Source organism: Eutrigla gurnardus (genome assembly GCF_963514095.1).
Source record: "Eutrigla gurnardus genome assembly, chromosome: 15".
Classification (NCBI taxonomy): Eukaryota; Metazoa; Chordata; class Actinopteri; order Perciformes; family Triglidae; genus Eutrigla; species Eutrigla gurnardus.
In genome coordinates, this window is record NC_139938.1 from 8,982,935 (window position 1) to 9,000,606 (window position 17,672).

Genomic DNA, 17,672 nt, shown 5'->3' on the forward strand with positions numbered 1-17,672 from the left:
TTAAAGTCTCAGCATTCTTTTATTTAACAAAATAATTAAATTTATACTCATCAATCAAATCAACTCATTTGTGAAACAAACATTTGGAGACTGGTTATTTGGGAGTTTGTAAGAAAAGATATAGAGAAAGAAAACTAAATGTCTCCATACCATAATACAGGGAATATTAGATGATTAATCATACAATTGTGATTGTACAGCAATGACAAAGTTAAGCAGCATGTGTGAACAGACCGAAACAAGATTCACTACTATAGACATTGACATGTTTACGGCTGGTAAACATTACAAACTGCTTCAAGTTGGAGTCATCAGTCCTGTCGAAGAAACTTTATAGCAGTTTGTATTGAGCTTTTCTTTGCCAGGCGTCACATTATGGGAAAACTGTTTGGAAAGCCAGGAGGTTCAGTGAATGACAGCAGAGGCACACTTTGTTGTCAGTACAGAAACATTTGATGACGAGTGATGATGAGACAAATAAGGCTCAACTTCAACTACAAATCCATAATAACACACTCATTGTCTAATTTTGTGGATGGTTTAGAGGCACTTGTGACATGGTTTGTCTTTTCTGAAGCAGTATGTTGTTATGGCATGGAGAAATGGTCCTCCTCCAGAGTGTGTAGTTGGACTGGGAGCTGTGGCACTCTTTGGTGAAGGTCACATCAGGTTAGATCTGTATCTTGAAATATTCTGGTCTGACTAATACAGAGAATATTCTGTGACGAGTGTTTCAAGGCTGGGAATGCCAGCCACAGAAATATACATTGAGATTTTAGTTTCTATTTGAAGGGGAACGTTTCACGTGGTAGTGGGCTCATAAAACTAAAAACAATGACTTGTGGAGGTCTCGTGTTCCATCAGAAACCTGCAGGACACACAACTAAACTGCACTGTGAATTACGTTTCAAGTGAAACATATTTTGTCATGGATTACATCTGTTCTTGACAAATCACAAATGAGTGTCAAACAAGACCTAGAAGTCTGGATGGGCCTCCTGTTAGTGTCCTGTTAGAACTACGTAGCTTTGGGTGTTTTTCTTTTGTTTCAATTTCAGTCATTTTAATCCAAACCATGATGTTTTTTTACTTAATCAAGTAGTATTGTTGTCTCAACCTAACTATGTAGTTGTATAGCGTTTTGTTCGTTAAGAGCCTTTTTTTTCAAACTGCCTAAATCTGTGACCGTTCGGTTCGAGAGTGCCGCCCAGTTGTATGAGGACGCAGTTTTGTAGGAGACGGAGTGGAGAGACCACCTGAGGCTTTACAGGTCCCACAGGGTCCACAGTCTTTACGATTTCATACACATGTAAACTACAGTACCAGCATAAAGGACACTTAATGTTATGTGTGCTGGTGAATATATTTATTAACACTGGCATTGTGCTTTTAGCATTCAGTTCTACAAGACTTTCACTTACTCATGTTACAGATCGTTACCAGGAAGTGTCTTTTATGGGATCCACCAACACTAACATGGGTCTGGACACGATCACAACAGTGGATTAAACAATATGTTTCAGTCAAAATACAGAGTGCTTCATGTTGTGTGGCAGGAAGCAAAGCAAAGCAACTTGATTATCATGCTTGTAGATTTCTATCACACCATTCATTTTGGCTAATGTGGTTGAGTAGTGACATCTGCCAGCTGACCAGTCTTAGCTTCTTTGGTCCAATATTTTTGGTTTTCAATCCAACTATATTAATCCACATTAATATAAGATTAAAGGTTCAGATATTCTGGACTCTTGACTCAGATATTCATGATTTAAAAGCAGAGTTATGTTGTATGTCTACTCTAGTCTGTCCCCTGTAGACTGGATAGAAGAAGTGGACGTAATCATGGTCACCCATTGGTTTGTGGACTACGGTTTTGAAGCCTCGAATAATGGCATTTTTGCCGTTGCCATCTTGAAATTTTTTCGACCAATGAAGGATGTGACCATATTTGGACTGTGACGGAGCAACAGGTGGATCTGATGGACACAAGCAGCAGAGGGGCACCCCGAGCAGCAACCTTACTGGATCTGGATCCATCTGGATTCTGTTGTGAAGCTGCTTACAAAGTTAGCTTCATAATTCAAGGTCAACTTTACAGCTAAGTGTTTAAGTCATCTTAGTTGCTAATTACATTGGTAGCGACCTGTCAATCACAAGGTAGTCCCGCCCTAAAGCATCCACTGCATTGTCTTTTTGACTCTAAATGGACCATAACTTCTGAAATGAACATCATGCTGTATTGATGAAGACTTGAAACTAGATATTGAGACCATAAACTCATGTTTACTGATAATAAATCAAGAGAGAAGTAGGGACATTTTCAGTAATCAGACTTCTTTTTACAACCAGAGGAGTCACCCCCTGATGGCCACTAGAGAGAATGCAGTTTTAAGGCACTTAAGCTTTAGCATCACTTTTCAGAACCTGAGGTTGCTTCCTGGTTCCATTCCATTAACGCAGTTAATGATCTCAGCTGGTTTTAAGCCTGACCATGTTGATGGATGCTTTTCAGGAGTTCACAGAAGGATCTGGTTTACAGGGACGAGTACCTATCTATTCTATCACCTTTGGTCCAAAGCAAGCGATTTAATCTAATGGACGACATTCACAGTCATTTACTATGCATAGCGTAATGTTAGTACTTGTCCCGGTTTGTTTTGATCTCGCGACTCAGATGGCAGGTTGGCTAATATGCAATTTTAAATATTCATAATACAGTTTATGACATGATGTGCATCATTCGTACAGATTAGTCCCCCCCCGTTATTCAAACATGGGAGGTGAAATGGTGAATGAGTGACTGTACTAGATTGTTATCAGTCAAACATGTCCAGACTGAGAGCAAACAGTTTTACGGTGAGAAAGCCCTTCATGACACAGTCAACCTGAACTGCATCACTTCACGTGGAAAGTTTCTGTCTGATCACCTTTTTTTGAAATGACTCGAATAGAAGATCTTTTTCTGAAAGTGTTTTCATTCGTTAGTATTTTCAAATGCATCTCCGTCAAGGAAAGGTACATTTCTTGACACTGAGTGCAGGTGTGACTGTGACATTTCCTGCCAGTCACATGAGCAGATTCGTTGCTAATCCAGAGATCTCATTTGTAAACGTTGGCTGGTTTATGTGTACGCAGAAAACCTGGCCGGAGAGGCATCCATTTAGCTTGCTGTCACGAACATTTTTCTTTTTTTTTTAAAAAGGGCTTAATATAGCCCGATTTAAATAAAAAGGATTATTCTTTATTTATGCAGGGAGACCTTTATGACGATTTATGACCATCTTGTTTAAGATAATTATTACCAAAAAGGATGTTAATGTGTCTTCTCTGTGACATAATAAAAATATGTACTTCTTAACAAAAAGTACATTGATGCCAGTATGTTTTAGCTCCATTATATGAGTTTTAAATCATACTTTAATGATTATCAGGATATTGTGAATCGTTTTAGCCAGGATGATCATGAGATGAAATTCATATCATCCCATCCCTAGTGACAGCTATATCCTCATGAGTCCTAATCATAATGGGGTGGTCATGTGATGTCACCATGACAAAAACTGATCCAGGCTGGCCTCCATCAGTGTGACGGATGTAAACAGAATGCTGCCTGATGGAGTCGGCGAATAGAGGGAACCAGGTTTAGGGACCTGACACAAACATCCTGTTCTTGGCCTTCCTCTTATCAAGAACCATTGACTAATTTCTACGCATTCACATTCATGAGGTGCTTTGCATTTACGGTTGATGGTTGAATGTGGGCGTGGAAGTCGGCGGGCGAACTTGAGGTTTTAGAAAACAGATTATGTTGCATTTCTTCATTTCTACGTACACAAACATTTAGTGTTTTATAAGTGAGACCTCTGGACTGTTCAGTTTTGGTTCAGTCAGTTGCATAACAAAAAAAGGGAGAGCAGATTTTGCAGTTTTATGCAGGAAGCTTTTCCTCAAGTCAACATGCCACAAAAGGTCCCAAACACCACATGTCCAACATCCTGGTACTAGTAGCCATGTGATGGTTGTGTCAGAACTTAACAGGTTTTTAGTAAGAGGCAGAACGAGCCTGCAATCAGAAAGGCGACTCACTAATGAAACGGAAGGAAAGGCTCTCAGATTCCTCATCACAGTTAATCAGGCCTTTACAGAGCAATGTACAAAGTTAATTGATTACCCAAGTGCCATGTCCAACTACAAACATAAATACAACACCTACTGTAGCTACTGTAGCAGTAAGGAAACACTCTTAAAAAATAAGTAGTGCAATAAATGCAACAAAAAGGTAGTCGATACATTTGGTCCAACCAGCCTCCACCAACACTGGGACAGTTTACACATCTCTATCACGGGTCCACGGAACATGCTGCTCCCTCAAGGCCACATTTCACCATTTGCTTGCTTCATAAACATTTACAGATGTGCTGAAATCCCCCTCCCAACCCCACAGGACAACAAGTAGTGCATTTAATCAAAGCCTTAGTCCCTGAACGAAGCAGAGAAATCCTTCACCTTAGAGTATGTGTGGATCTGTTTGAAGATTTGGGCTTCCAGGTTTGAAAAACTCCTGTTTATACTCTCTCCATCTCATTAAATGCTAGATCAACTCTGATGTACATACACCAGAGACTGAAGTGGAAAAAAAAAAAAAAAAATCGTCCGTTCAACCTCAAACAGTTGAATCCATCACTGTGAACAAAAGTGCCAAAGGCCGCTCCAAAGCATCAGAAAAATAAATATGAGGCAATGAGCTTCCAGTCACTACTTCATATTAACATGTTTAGGAAAAGTGCAGAAGCTGAGATGAGACTGGGGCTCTTCCTACGATGATGATGATGATGATGACAATGATGATGGACAGTGAAGGAGATGTGTGGAGACTCCAGTCAGGCTGGAAGTCTTTGAATGAATGTAAACACTAGAGTCTCAAAGTGTCTCTTGGTGACGCTCAGTCAAACATCCATGATGAACTGGGATCATGTGCTTGTCTGACAGAGCTGCCCACCCGTCACTCGTCTCTCTGGAGGTCATGGGGTCAGATGAGGATCTCCACCATGTCGTTGTCTACTTCCTGTTGGGTGGACGGGGCAGGGTGGGGGGGCTGTTGCTGTGGGTAGGCCTGCAGGGGGAGCCTCCGCTCCAGAGTGCTGCTGTGAAACCCTGGCACATCTGGACAGAGACGAGAAACAGGTTAACCTCACCTTTAGGAGTTTACACTGGATTCTGTCACGACAACAGACCTTAACAGTACTAAGCTGAATATACTCAAACAACGGGTAGCATGTTAGCGATTAGCATTCACAAATAGCATTAGCTATAAGCATATAAGGTAAAGGACACAATCACAGTAACAGTGAAACTATAAGCAGTTTCACAGACTGAAGCACATTTGAAGCCGAGACTTTCTCATGATGCGTGACATTTTTGTCTTTTATCCTCATTCTGACCGACCTGCTATGCGGTCCGGGATGTAGACTGGGCTGGGGTTGGAGAGGCGGGCGGGCAGCGTCATGCTCTGTAGGGCCGGAGTGCTGGGCTTGCTGGTGTCCTGACTCTGTCCTTTCTCGGTCTGCGTGCAGCTGTCCCTGCTGCCGGTCTTCGAGTGGCCCGTGGTCATCGGGGTGGAAGGAAACACCGGGGAGGGGGATGACGAGATTGACTCAGTCCTGAGAGACTCTGTACGAAACTCTGAACCCAGCAGAACCCCTGGGAGGACCACATAAGAGGTCAACCGTTACCCACAGTTGTCAGCCACCATACCATTCAGCTGGTAAATACTCTGGTTCTTACCCAGACTGCCTTTCCAGCTGCTGTCCTTGCGTTCCTCGGTGATGGGCGAGCTACTGAGGCCCAGGCTGTGAGATAGCAGTCCAGAACCACCAGAGCCAGTGTTGGAAATGGACATCAGGGACTTGGAGGGCCTCATAGCAGACTGTGCATCAGCTTTGATGGGCTCCTTCCTGGAGCGCTGGTGAAGCACCTTGATCATGGCGTCCTTCTCTATGATCTGGGCATGGAGGTTCTTGATTCTGGATCAGGAAGAACAAGAGGGAGGACCATCATGGAGCCAGAGTTACAGCAGGACCAGGACACCCGAGAGCTTTTATACCACTAGTTCAGTTCATATTCAGACTACGGACCCTCAAAACAAATGCAAAATGATTAGTCAGCATTATTTATGAATACGTGAACACTCCAAAAGATGTCGGACACTCTTAAGTGACAGGACTCTGGGTCTGAGTGACCACGCCTAATTAGCCACCGATGGTCAATGGATTTCACCATTACCGCGTCACAGCGGCTTCCGAAGCTTAGCACCGCCCAAGACCATTGTGATTGGTTGAAAGAAACATCCCCAATCCTGAAAAGAGAGACTTTCATCCCGCACCTTTCTAAAAGCTCAGTGGGTGTATCGTCCATTTACCTGCTCTCCATATCCAGACACCGCCGGTTGGCCATGAGGATCTCCTCCTCCTCCTTCTGGATCCGAGCCTCCACAGACGTGTCGTAGCTGCTGCTGGGAGAATGGCATATCATGGCTGCAGACGTGTCCCTGCAGAACAGGACAACGTTCAAAACTCACTGAGCTATGGCACCAGCTCTGTTGCCTCTTATAGTGCATGCAAAATATGCTCATCGTGCACATTTACGCAACTTTTCCAAGCACAAGGGAAGTTGCTGTGCATCATATACAACGTGTTGATGATACCCAACGGCCTTGCACGAGCAACTACCGGCTTTCCATCTTCTTCGGATCAACGTTCTGAGCTTGTTAAATCCCCCTGGTGGCGGGTTGCGTATGCTACACGTCTTTAAAAACGTCTCCATTCACACTAAAGTCGTCTCGCCTCGTTTCTCCTCTTTTACGGCTCTGAGACCTTCATTGCTGCTCAGAGGAGGAACGATTCCGACACCCCATTACATTTCTGTACCTTTTTCACTAACAATGCTGTGGAAAAAAGAAGTGATAATCCTGCAACAAAAAGGCAGTGTAAAAAGGGATAGTGTTCAGAGGAGCCTGCCCAGAGCCCGAAGGATATTAAAAGACAAAACCCACCCAGACAGCCTGTTCACCCTGCGACACTTTTCATCAGCTGATGAGCCACAAGACTTCAGAGCAGCTGAGAGACTCCTCAATTCAACCTCCGTACTCATAACACTTAAGTTTTGTTCTTCCTCACGTAGCATAAAGGGTGTTGTAAATGAATGATCAATGGGCCGTGAACACAGGAGACACATCAGTATCTAAAACTATGATCCAGAGAATAAAATGTCAATAAGCGTCTTGAAAACGTACCTCTGAGTGGCGACAGAAGCAGCGGCGTCCAGGGCAAATTGCCGCATCACGCTCTCTTCCAAGTACTTCTGCTCCCATTTGGTCATGTCAGCCTCCAGAGCCAGGATCCGCTCCTCCTTCTCCCTCAGGTGCTCCATCAGCGCTGTGGCGTTGTACTCCGATGGGGCCGCACCGCTGCTGTGAGCGCCTCCCTGACGCTGGGAGGGATGAAGGAGACAGGAAGAGACGGTAAGGAGTGAAATGAAACACGTTGCCAGCTATGTTACCTTCCAAATGTAGTAATCGTCTGCTATGGCATATCAGTGTAACAGCTCAAGCACCTATTTTAAAAACCAGACATTGACTGATGTCTGGATGAAATAAGGCTTTGGTCACTGACTGATGGTCCCACGTCTTTACAGAAAACTAGCTCCATCATGAATTCATCCCTAATCGAGCTGACTTTGATGGGTGGACCTCAGGATGTGTATGTTTGAACATCGTATGCATGCATTTCCAATATTTTAGCTTCTCCACCAAATGCTGCTCTATGTTCACCATCTGAGCTGAGTGACAGCTAGAGGAGCCTTGAATGTTTGCATACAGTTTAATTACTTATGGTACAAAATATTATCAGCTATTGTAAAAGAGGTTCCTTTCAAACATAAAACAGATTTAGGAAGTTACTAGTGGATTACCAGAGAAGGCTAATGAGGATTTAACTTAGTCAGCCAAAATAAATGAATGATTGATGATTCATCCATGTGATGGTCATGTTACCTGCTGCATGCGTAGGGACTCCAGCTCTCTCTCCAGTCTGGTCCGGAGGCGATGCTCCAGCTGTTCTCTCTTCTCACAGGCTGCCTGCAGCTGAGCCAGAGCCTGCTGCATCCTCTCCACCTTCTCCACGTAAACCTGCTTCTTCTTCAGCTGCACACAACCCCCACACACACACACACACACACCACACACACAATGATCATAAAACAATCATTAATTTTGATAATTGTCAAAATCTCTGTTGCTTTTATTTATGATACATTTACGCCAACTCGTTGCACCAAAAAAGGGCAGAACATCCGCATCTCCAGCCAGGTCTCATGTTTCCATCAATTTATATGGAGCCAATAAAAACAGGACTAGTCACTGTATCAGTCATTGTAGCCATAGCAACTCAAGACAAAAGCCAGATGTTAGCAGCCAGGTGTTTTGTGACAGCAGATTATTAAAATCTTCAAGACTCCCACATCATTGTTCTCGGTGACAAACCTCAGCCACACACTAATAACACATCGAGTGTTTTTAGTAACACACTGGATAGAAAATCTGTAGCGCTGCCATTTAGTTCTGGTTTTGAGGAAGCCCATGTCAACTACGTAGAACCCATAGTGTTACTATGGCAGCTGTGTGACCACATGTACTTCCATTTTCTCATAGACTTCCATGCAATCAGACTTCTTTCTGCCCCCTGATGGCAATTCATCAAATATCAAAAGAAGTGTCAGAAAGCTGAGTGCTGTTCCATTTGTATTTACCATTTCAAGCCCTCACAGCTCTCACACTCAACCATTTACCACGTGACGTCAGTTAAGTCCCTGAGGGTTCAGGGTTTCAGGCTTAAGGGGGAGACACTGGGATCTAGCCTCTGTGTGCGTGAGCTGCACAAAACAGCCGAGGCCTTAGCCACAAACGATGCTTATGAACGCCTCTGGCCAGCAGAGAGAATGCAAGTTTAAGGCACTTCAGCTTTGGCTTCACGTTTCAGAACCGGAGTTCTGAGCTAACCGTAGTCCAGGACCAGGTTTCTATCCAGTGAGAGCGACGGTCTTACCTCCTCCTCAAGCTTGACCACTTTGGCCTGGGCGTTGTTGAGCGCCTGGTCTCTGATCTCGATGTGTCTCCTTTGGTCCTCCGTGGTGGAGCGCATCGCGTTCAACTCCATCTCCAGCTTCTCCTTCTCACGCTGAGTCTCTTTGTCTTGAACACAACGTAAGGTTACTGTTAGGCACATAATCCATCACATTTCACATGTGATGTGTGTGTGGTACTCACTCTGGGTATGCAGCTGGGAGATGGTTTTGCGGTTGTCCTCAGAGCCTTCGCACTCTTTAGCAGCGAGCTGCTTATTGGCCGTCTCCATGCGCTCTTTAAAACAACAAGACACACTGTTGGTCTTCTTGGTCCTTTAGCTTCTCAAGAATCGGGGCTTTGCAGATTTTGCATGAGGGAATTACCCATAAATCATACCGTTTTGACGTTAAACATGGGAAGCCTGGAGGAATAATTTTACTTTAAATAAAGAAAATAAAAAGTCTTATTACATTTACACAGAACCACTAATGTTACAGATTTTTAATCTGGAACATTAAACACTTGGGCTGTGTTACTATTCATCAACCATTTCTTTTCATTTTGCTTATCAAAGCGGTTTTAACTAAAACAAGTAAATAAATGATTTGACAGAAACGCCTCATGAGCCTGGAAGACGTTCAAATCTGGCAGAAAAAACAAAAATAAAACCCCACATGATTCTGTGTCATCGAAATAAAGTAACATGTGAAGAGACGTCCATTCATATTTAAATGATTTCAGCCTTCGCAGCCTCTCAACCTGAGGGTTCAGGGTTTAAGGCCTTCGGGGGACACTGTTGGGCCTATACTATATTTTTCTGGCTTTCTCGCAAAGAACCATTTCAGGCGATTTTACTGCCGCATACAAATTTACAATGTTTCTCGGACAAATTGAAGCACATGACGGATTATTATGCATAATTGCTGATATTTAATGTAAAAGTCATCCTTCTCTGGCTATATTCTGAATCAATAGGCGAATTCGACTTGATGTAGCCGCCTGCAGCGCGCTACCTAACGTGATGTATTGTGGGTTGAAAGCGATGCATGATGGCTAGAATTGTGTCCGACTTAGCAGCCGACTGCAAAGACGTCACAGGGTCGCGACCATATCACGTGACCCAAAACATCGCGGGAACAAGTTTTTAAGAGGCGCTTCTTGCGGCGCTTGGCAGCGCGGTCCACGGTTGCTGCAACTGGCTTGTCCACACCTCCGCTACAGCGGAATGGTTCTCATTGGTTGAAAGTTCAATGACGTGTGTTCAGGTCCGCACTCGGGGGCCACCTTGTGGTGAAATGATACTTTTTATTTTGGTCGCATTGATCTCATGGCTTGATCTTAAGTTCCGTGCATTGTGCTGTGAGTAGGCCTATTATATGTGAGGTCTGGTTAATACAAACATAGACTGATAGTACAAATATACTGGGAAAAAATAATGCCTTCCACATGTTGCCTTGCGTGTGTGTGTGTGTGTGTGTGTATGTATGTATTTATGTATATATGTGTGTGTGTGTAATATATATATATATATATATATATATATATATATATATATATATAAAACATATCCTCTTTGGTTTGCTGCTGTGTTCTATCGCTTGAGCACCATAGTCACGTTGACTTTGTTGTCCGACTTGACGGCGTTTGGCTACGGTCTCTTTTATAGCCCGCCCCCTCAGACACCTGCAGCTCTCGTCGGCGTGGTAAGTCAAGTCAAGCCAAGCCAAGACCATCCCGAACGAGCCTAATGTGAAGGTTAGGAGGTCGGGTCGACAGATTGCAGGTGATAAATCTAATTGCAGGGAGTGTGTTATTTTGGAGAACGTTTGGCGTTTTTAAACAAAAGGCAAGACTTTCATTCATTTAGTTTAGGCTAAAATAAATGCATCTTGTAAGAACAGGAGATTGTGAACATTAGATCATTATTTTTCATCACATATTTTCCAACAAACCTTCCAAGCAGCTCCGTCAAGGTAACAACAGTGGGAATGTTTGTCATGTATGGACACATTGAACCCGTCAGCCTGCTTTTTTTTCCCAATTCAATCTAAGAATGAATGATTCTAGAAGCTGTTTCCACCGGTAACATGCTGGACTTTTCAAAAGGACTGTAATTACAACGGTTAACGGTCTCTCGCTCTCTTACCTCGGAGGTCCCTGTTGAAGTCGTGCAGCCGGCGAACCTCCAGCTCCAGCTTGTTCCTCATGGTTTTCTCCAGGGCCTCCCTCTTGGAGGAGGACTTGGCCAGGTTTTCATATGCCTCTGACACCAGCTGGATCTCCGTTTCCAACTGGACACAGGAGGAATGAAGGGAAACCAGGTGAAGGAAATGCATCAAACCTTCTCTTGTGTCATTATATTCAACCTGATCTTTAATATTCACGCTGCTGGTGTGCGTTGGGCTAACAAGTGAAGAATTCAAAGTCATACAGAATTATAGCTGAGATAGATTATCTTGATGATAAGAAATTAAATCTTATTTGTCTGAACAAAATGGTTGAGTGAATTATTTAAATTATTTAAAGGTCCCATATTATACTGTTTTTCATCAATTCCACACCGCTGTCAGAGGTCCAACAACACTGTATTCGATATGCATTGCCCCAAACCCATCCGTGGTCCTGAATTTCAGCTGTCTAAAAGTTGCTCAAATGAGCTCTGCTGAGAACAGGCTGTTTCTGTGCCTGCACCTTTAAATGCTAATGAGCTCCATCTGTCAACGCCTACTTGGAGAGCCACGGAGACGATGCCGCTTACGCTATAGGCAGGATTTAAAACACTGAACATTTGACATTAACACACTGCAGAACAGCTTTAAAGGTTTACAGGTGGCAGAGACGTTACCTTGTGCAACTTGGTGACTTTCTCGCGGCAGACCTCCATCTCCTGCCTCATCATCCTGTTCTCCTCCGTTAGCACGTCCACCATCTGGTGGGCGCGTACCATCATAGCAAACGGCTCCCCCTGCAGTTGGGAGTAGGAGTGGGGGTGGGGGACATGTCCGGCCTGGACTGGTGGCTGTGGAGGTGGCGGTCCTTGGAACTGCGGCGGCGGCGGTTGCTGTTGTTGGTAGTGATGGTGCTGTTGATGGTGCATCCTCGGCGTGGAGCCATAATGGTCGTTAGGGAAGCCGTGACTTCTTGGTTGCATCGGGTGAATGAAGGCCTCGCCTGCTTGGTGGGAGCCGGGACTCTGTGGACCGCGGAGGCCCATCATAGGGTGGGGCTCTCCATGGCTCTGGGGGTGCTGGTGAGGGAAGGAGGGATGGGAGGAGTGGGAGGCGCTGAGCATGCTACTGAGGGTGGAGGACTGGGTACGGGACAAGGAGCCCACAGAGGTGACGGAGGAGGTGGGACTGTGCTGATGAAGGGACCTCTGGAAGTGACCTGAACCCTCCTTACTGGACCTGAGGGGACATCAGCTGAGTGGTCACATGGTGTTGATATACAGAACCAAAACAAATCACTAATGATTGTTTTTATTTATTCTGTCAGAGAGAACAGCTCGCTGATTTTCTTTGTTTACTGATGGAGACAATAGGCTGCTCCATATTAAGATTGTACCTTAGTAGTCGTAGTAGAAGATTGTACCCAAGTAGTAGTACTAAAAATTGTACCAATGTTGAAGTAGTAGATTGCACCTATGTAGTAGAATGTACCTATGTAGTAGTAGATCGTTTGTGCCACTTTGTCCAACATGAAAAGGGTTTTGTAGAAAACCATGGATATGGATCATTTTGTTGTTGAGAGTAAAACCCAGGCATGGTAATAACGCCACAATTAAACACTAGAAAAGAATCCATGTCAGTTTAGAGCTGACAAACACAGTAAAACGTTAAAATGAATGTGTGTAGTAATTAGGGGGAGCTATTGGCCAACGTGGAATGTGATTACATGGTGTTTTTCTGTTAGGCCACAGAAGTTGTCTATTACACTTGGCACACAGGAGAAGTTTCAGTTGGTTGTAATCTCCATCTCACCACTAGATGCCGCCAAATCCTACAAACACGCATTTAAAGTTGAACTGAAACATAATAACAAGTATCTATCTGCCGGTGACGTATTTCCCTGAGAAACAGGATAGACAGGCGAGACATTACATTCAGCATTGTTGATCAGATCCTACAATGTAAAATATGAGTTCATTGTTTCCTGTCTCTCAGGAGGGGCCGTCACATTGTGAGCGTTTAAAACAGTGATGGGAAACTTTTAATTTTTCTGTGTTTGATTTGTGAGAGACGATAAAATGAGTGCTTTTTAACATGACCGTCTGATTCACCTGCTGTTTTTGAGTAATGTGGGAAAACACCAGCAGTCAAACATTCCTGCCCTTCGTCCTCGTGGGAACACAATCAAAGCCAAGTGGATCCTGTCCTGACTCGCCCTGGCTGATTATTAAAGTTCTGCTGTATTCATGGCTGTTTGAATCTGGTGCCTTGGAGGTGTGAAACAGGCCCGACAGGATTCCCCCTCGCATTTTGGAAAAACACTATCGGGGAAACCATGAAAGGTTCTCACATCTAATCTTTTTAAATGTTTCTGCTTACTATGTTCTACCTGCTTGTCAAGAAAATTAAAATTAAAGATCCCATATTATACATTTTTTCATCAATTTCACACAGCTGTCAGAGGTCCAACAACACTGTATTCGATATGCATTGCCCCAAACCCATCCATGGTCCTGAATTTCAGCTGTCTAAAAGTTTCTCAAATGAGCTCTCCTGAGAACAGTCCGTTTCTGTGCCTGCATCTTTAAATGCTAATGAGCTCCATCTGTCATCACCTACTTGGAGAGCCACGGAGACGATGCCGCTTACGTAGCAGCATGCGCCAATGTTTACGTGGATGTATCGTTATGGCTCGCCTATGTGACTCAGGTGAAGTTGCTGGGACCTTTAACCTTAAACATTCGGCTGATTTACATCTCATTGAATAATGAAACTCCACATGAACATGTGTGTCCAATTCAATCTGTGTCAACAAAAAAAGATTTTACAAAAAAATCTTCTTATTTTTTTTTTTACCAATGATTCAATAAAACTGAAATGTCTGAAAATGTACAGATATTTTCAGTCATAAACCATTGTAATGTTTTTAAATGGCAATTTATTGTATTTGTATCTGTTCTCCATTTGAAAGATCCGATATCAAAAGCATCATCAAGCCAGAAGGTAGACATCTGGCAGTAGCTAGATTTAAAACATCTGAGGACAGAGGAGAGCTGGACAAAAGCAAAGCCATTATGCCAGATGTGGAACTATAGGTCAAATATTGTGGAAATAGCAGAAATCTCTGAAACCTTTTAACCAAACGTCAGCCAGGAACGCTATCAACGAAAAACAGAAGTCTTCAACACATCTTGTGTGCATCAGTGTTTACTTTAGTAGAACTCAGCCTCCCTGTTTTAACCTCCGTTCACTGCCATTCATGTTGAAATGGTCAGTAAAAACACTACAAGTCTGATAGGTCTCTGGGTTTAGGGTGAAAATCACAGCGTTGTTCATTTTATCTAAAATGACTGTATTACTCTAATAAAAGCTATTAAAATGTGTGCATTGCAATCAAATCCCATCTGCGTCCGAAGCTAGAAGCAGGTTCTGAGTGCACTTGTTGTTAATGTCCGGCTGCTTCCAGTTTACGCAAGTGGCCCGGGTGGAGCTAGTCGTTAATATCAAGTTCAAGAGAGTCTCATTTTGGTGTACGCCAACCTCAATAACAAGCACACTCTCGCGGTACAAGGAATACGTGTTCCCTTTGCTGCATCTATTTGGTCAAAAGTTATCTGGCTCTGATTGGACTTTGTAAACAGGAAGTGGTGAGATAAACAAGCTTGTATGAGATGTGCTCAACCTTGGTTTACAATCCGCAATTGAATGTAGAGAAGAAGATACTGGTCAGAGAACCAGAATGTCCCAGAATGAATATGATGAAGAGGTACTGGGAGACTGTTGAGTCGTATCAGTACGAGCCTGAAATTCACAAAAGTCTGAGGTGTAACTTCCAGCCAATCATTGACCTCCTTTATAATTGGTTCCGCCCTCTGAGTTGTCAATCACAACAGTGCCAAGAGAGCCATTGAGCTGAATGTTATTACGCCTGGAAACATAGTTCCTTACAAGAACTGAATTTCTAATTGGAATTTGAGCTACAAGGAGGGTTTTAACGACGAGGTGACTTTTAACTAACCTTGACAAACATTTTCAGCTACATTCTGAATCGTTTATTGAATTTGGACAAAATGTAAACAAACAAAATAAAATTAAGCAATATTGGTTAACGTGGTAAAGGTTAATGTAAAGTAGGTGGCCGATGTTGTCGATGGACAATGACATGTAGTAACACTGGTATCAGCCTTGATATATATAATATGTTTTTAACTTTACTTGATCTCAGTTCTACTTGCCATGTCCTTCAAAATCCACGAAAATAATTAATGATTCTACTCACAGCTTTTATTTAATTATTTGAACGTTACAAAGCAGGCTAACTTGAGTTGCTATGTTAAGGCAGATACATATTTTTTGCACATTTAAAATATTTACATTAAGATTTTTTGTTAATAAACTAGTCGTGAAACTATGAAACATCTAAACTTGGCCGTGCCTGCCACCATGGACGACTACTGCTAATATTACTACTTCTGTTAATAATAATAATAATAATAATAATAATAATAATCCTACTAATATTACTACTACTGTGAATATTAATATTACTGTTGTTATTACTACTACTGCTAATATTACCACCACTACTAATATTATCAACAACAACAAATACACCCAATATCCTGCTCTGCTCCAGATTTCTGCCTAAAAGTCTCTTAAGGCAGTTCTTTCTCACCACTGTCGGCTGTAGTGTTTGCTGCTGGTGATGTTGGGACTCATGTTTGGGAAATTCACTGACTGAAAATCATGAGTGTGTTCTAGTTGTGTGTGCTCTATGGAAATAGAGGTCAAATGTTGGAAATAGTGCTCTTTGTTGAAAGTTAGCTGAGATAACTTTTGTTGTGATATGACACTATAAATAAAATTGAATTGAATTCAAGTTCAAATAAAAAAAAACTCTGGTTTCTTCAGGTTTCAGTCATTATAGTCCTCATCAAACTGGCCGCATTATCAAATTATATGTCTTGATCAATATAGATATCGATCAATTTGGTGGGAATATATCGCCCAGCCCTAGCAGTAGGAGCATATGAACAAAAACATTCACCAAGCAGAGCTGTGTGACCCTTTTCACATTACATGTAAAGGTTGGATTCACTGTTAATGTACATTAAAAAAGATGCATTACTCAAGCATATTAAAGTAGGTATATGTGTGTGTTGATGAAGGCTGTGTGTGTGTTCTTTACCTGAATGAGCCATATTCAGGTGGAGGTTGGTATCGGACGTGGAGCATCTCCCTAGAGTGCTCCCTCCCTCTTTGCTCCTGGTAAAAATGGCCTCCAGGCTCCTGCTGTTTGGTAGGAGAGCCCATTCCTTTGAAGGGGTAGTCTGGAGGCGGGCCGCGGTGCTGTGGCTTGTAGTAGTCACCTGGCGGCCCTGGCGGAGGCAGCTGGGGGGAGAGCGGGGCGCTGGTGACTGGAGCATGGGCCTTCACGCCGCTGGTGGCCAGGGAGAGCTGCATAAGTCGTTCGCTGAGAGACCGAACGTGTCCTTGCTTCAGATCCTTCAGCCCATCATCCTGGTGCACCCTCCCTGTCCCGCTCACTCGCTGAACCGTGGGGCGACCCTCAGTGCGTACCTTGGCATTGGTGACCCCGGTGACGTAGAAGGCCGTGCCCACCGAGGCGGGGTGAGGAGGCTGCTGGGGCTGATTGTTCTGCTGCTGAGGAGGAGGAGGATGCCCACGGAAATATTGGGACTGCACTTTGGCTTCTTCGTACGTAGGGAGGTCCTCAGGGTTCGGGCCCTGCCCTTGGCCACTACCACCCCCAATGCTGCCTCCTCCTGCTCCTCCACTTCCAGGCCCTAAACCTCCTCCCCCTCCACTGCTCCCACCACCTCCTACTCTAGTGGAGAGCTTCTCCAGGCCACTGTCTGTCTGCAGCTCCTGTCCCTGGGGCTCCTGACGGGCATTGTGGGGGGTCATGGAGTGATCATCAGAGGGACCTCCCTGCCCCTGTCCCGAGTAACCTCCACCTCCTTGTTGTTGCTGTTGTTGCTGTTGTTGTTGTTGTTGTTGTTGTTGTTGTTGTTGCTGATGCTGTTGCAGCACATAATTCCTGTTCATCTGCTCCTGCAGGAGGCGCTGTAGGACGGTGTTACTGCCACCTCCTACACTGTTGCTGCTGTTGGAAGACTCCTCAGCTGCGGCCCTCATCTCTGCCTCCCGCTGGCCACGCACCTCATGGAAGGACAAGCTCCGCCCACGGTCAATACTCCCTGTGAGCAGGAGGAAGAGGAGGAGATAGTGGAAAAGGAAGCAGTGTGACAAAGGGATAGGAATTAGAGTTTTACAAGATTGAAGAATGTGAAGGAATTGAAAGACACCATCCAAGAAAAGACAAAAAGGTCAAATCCATCAGCAAAACCCTGAAGCATCAA

At 43.7% G+C, this 17,672-nt stretch overlaps 1 protein-coding gene across 4 annotated transcripts in view; it reads right to left on the bottom strand.

Moving 5' to 3' along the window:
- Window positions 1-17,672, bottom strand: part of amot (angiomotin) — a 28,090-nt gene continuing 10,418 nt past the window's right edge. For all 4 annotated transcript variants that reach the window (XM_084029266.1, XM_084029264.1, XM_084029263.1 and 1 more), the window contains 11 exons: window positions 16,478-17,510; window positions 11,967-12,528; window positions 11,268-11,412; window positions 9,323-9,415; window positions 9,102-9,247; window positions 8,051-8,200; window positions 7,292-7,488; window positions 6,419-6,547; window positions 5,785-6,023; window positions 5,446-5,700; window positions 1-5,163 (listed from right to left, as the gene is read on the bottom strand). In XM_084029266.1, the coding sequence (XP_083885392.1) occupies window positions 5,030-5,163; window positions 5,446-5,700; window positions 5,785-6,023; window positions 6,419-6,547; window positions 7,292-7,488; window positions 8,051-8,200; window positions 9,102-9,247; window positions 9,323-9,415; window positions 11,268-11,412; window positions 11,967-12,528; window positions 16,478-17,448 (3,021 nt within the window). In that variant the 5' untranslated portion in view covers window positions 17,449-17,510 and the 3' untranslated portion in view covers window positions 1-5,029. The remainder of the gene's footprint in view (window positions 5,164-5,445; window positions 5,701-5,784; window positions 6,024-6,418; window positions 6,548-7,291; window positions 7,489-8,050; window positions 8,201-9,101; window positions 9,248-9,322; window positions 9,416-11,267; window positions 11,413-11,966; window positions 12,529-16,477; window positions 17,511-17,672) is intronic.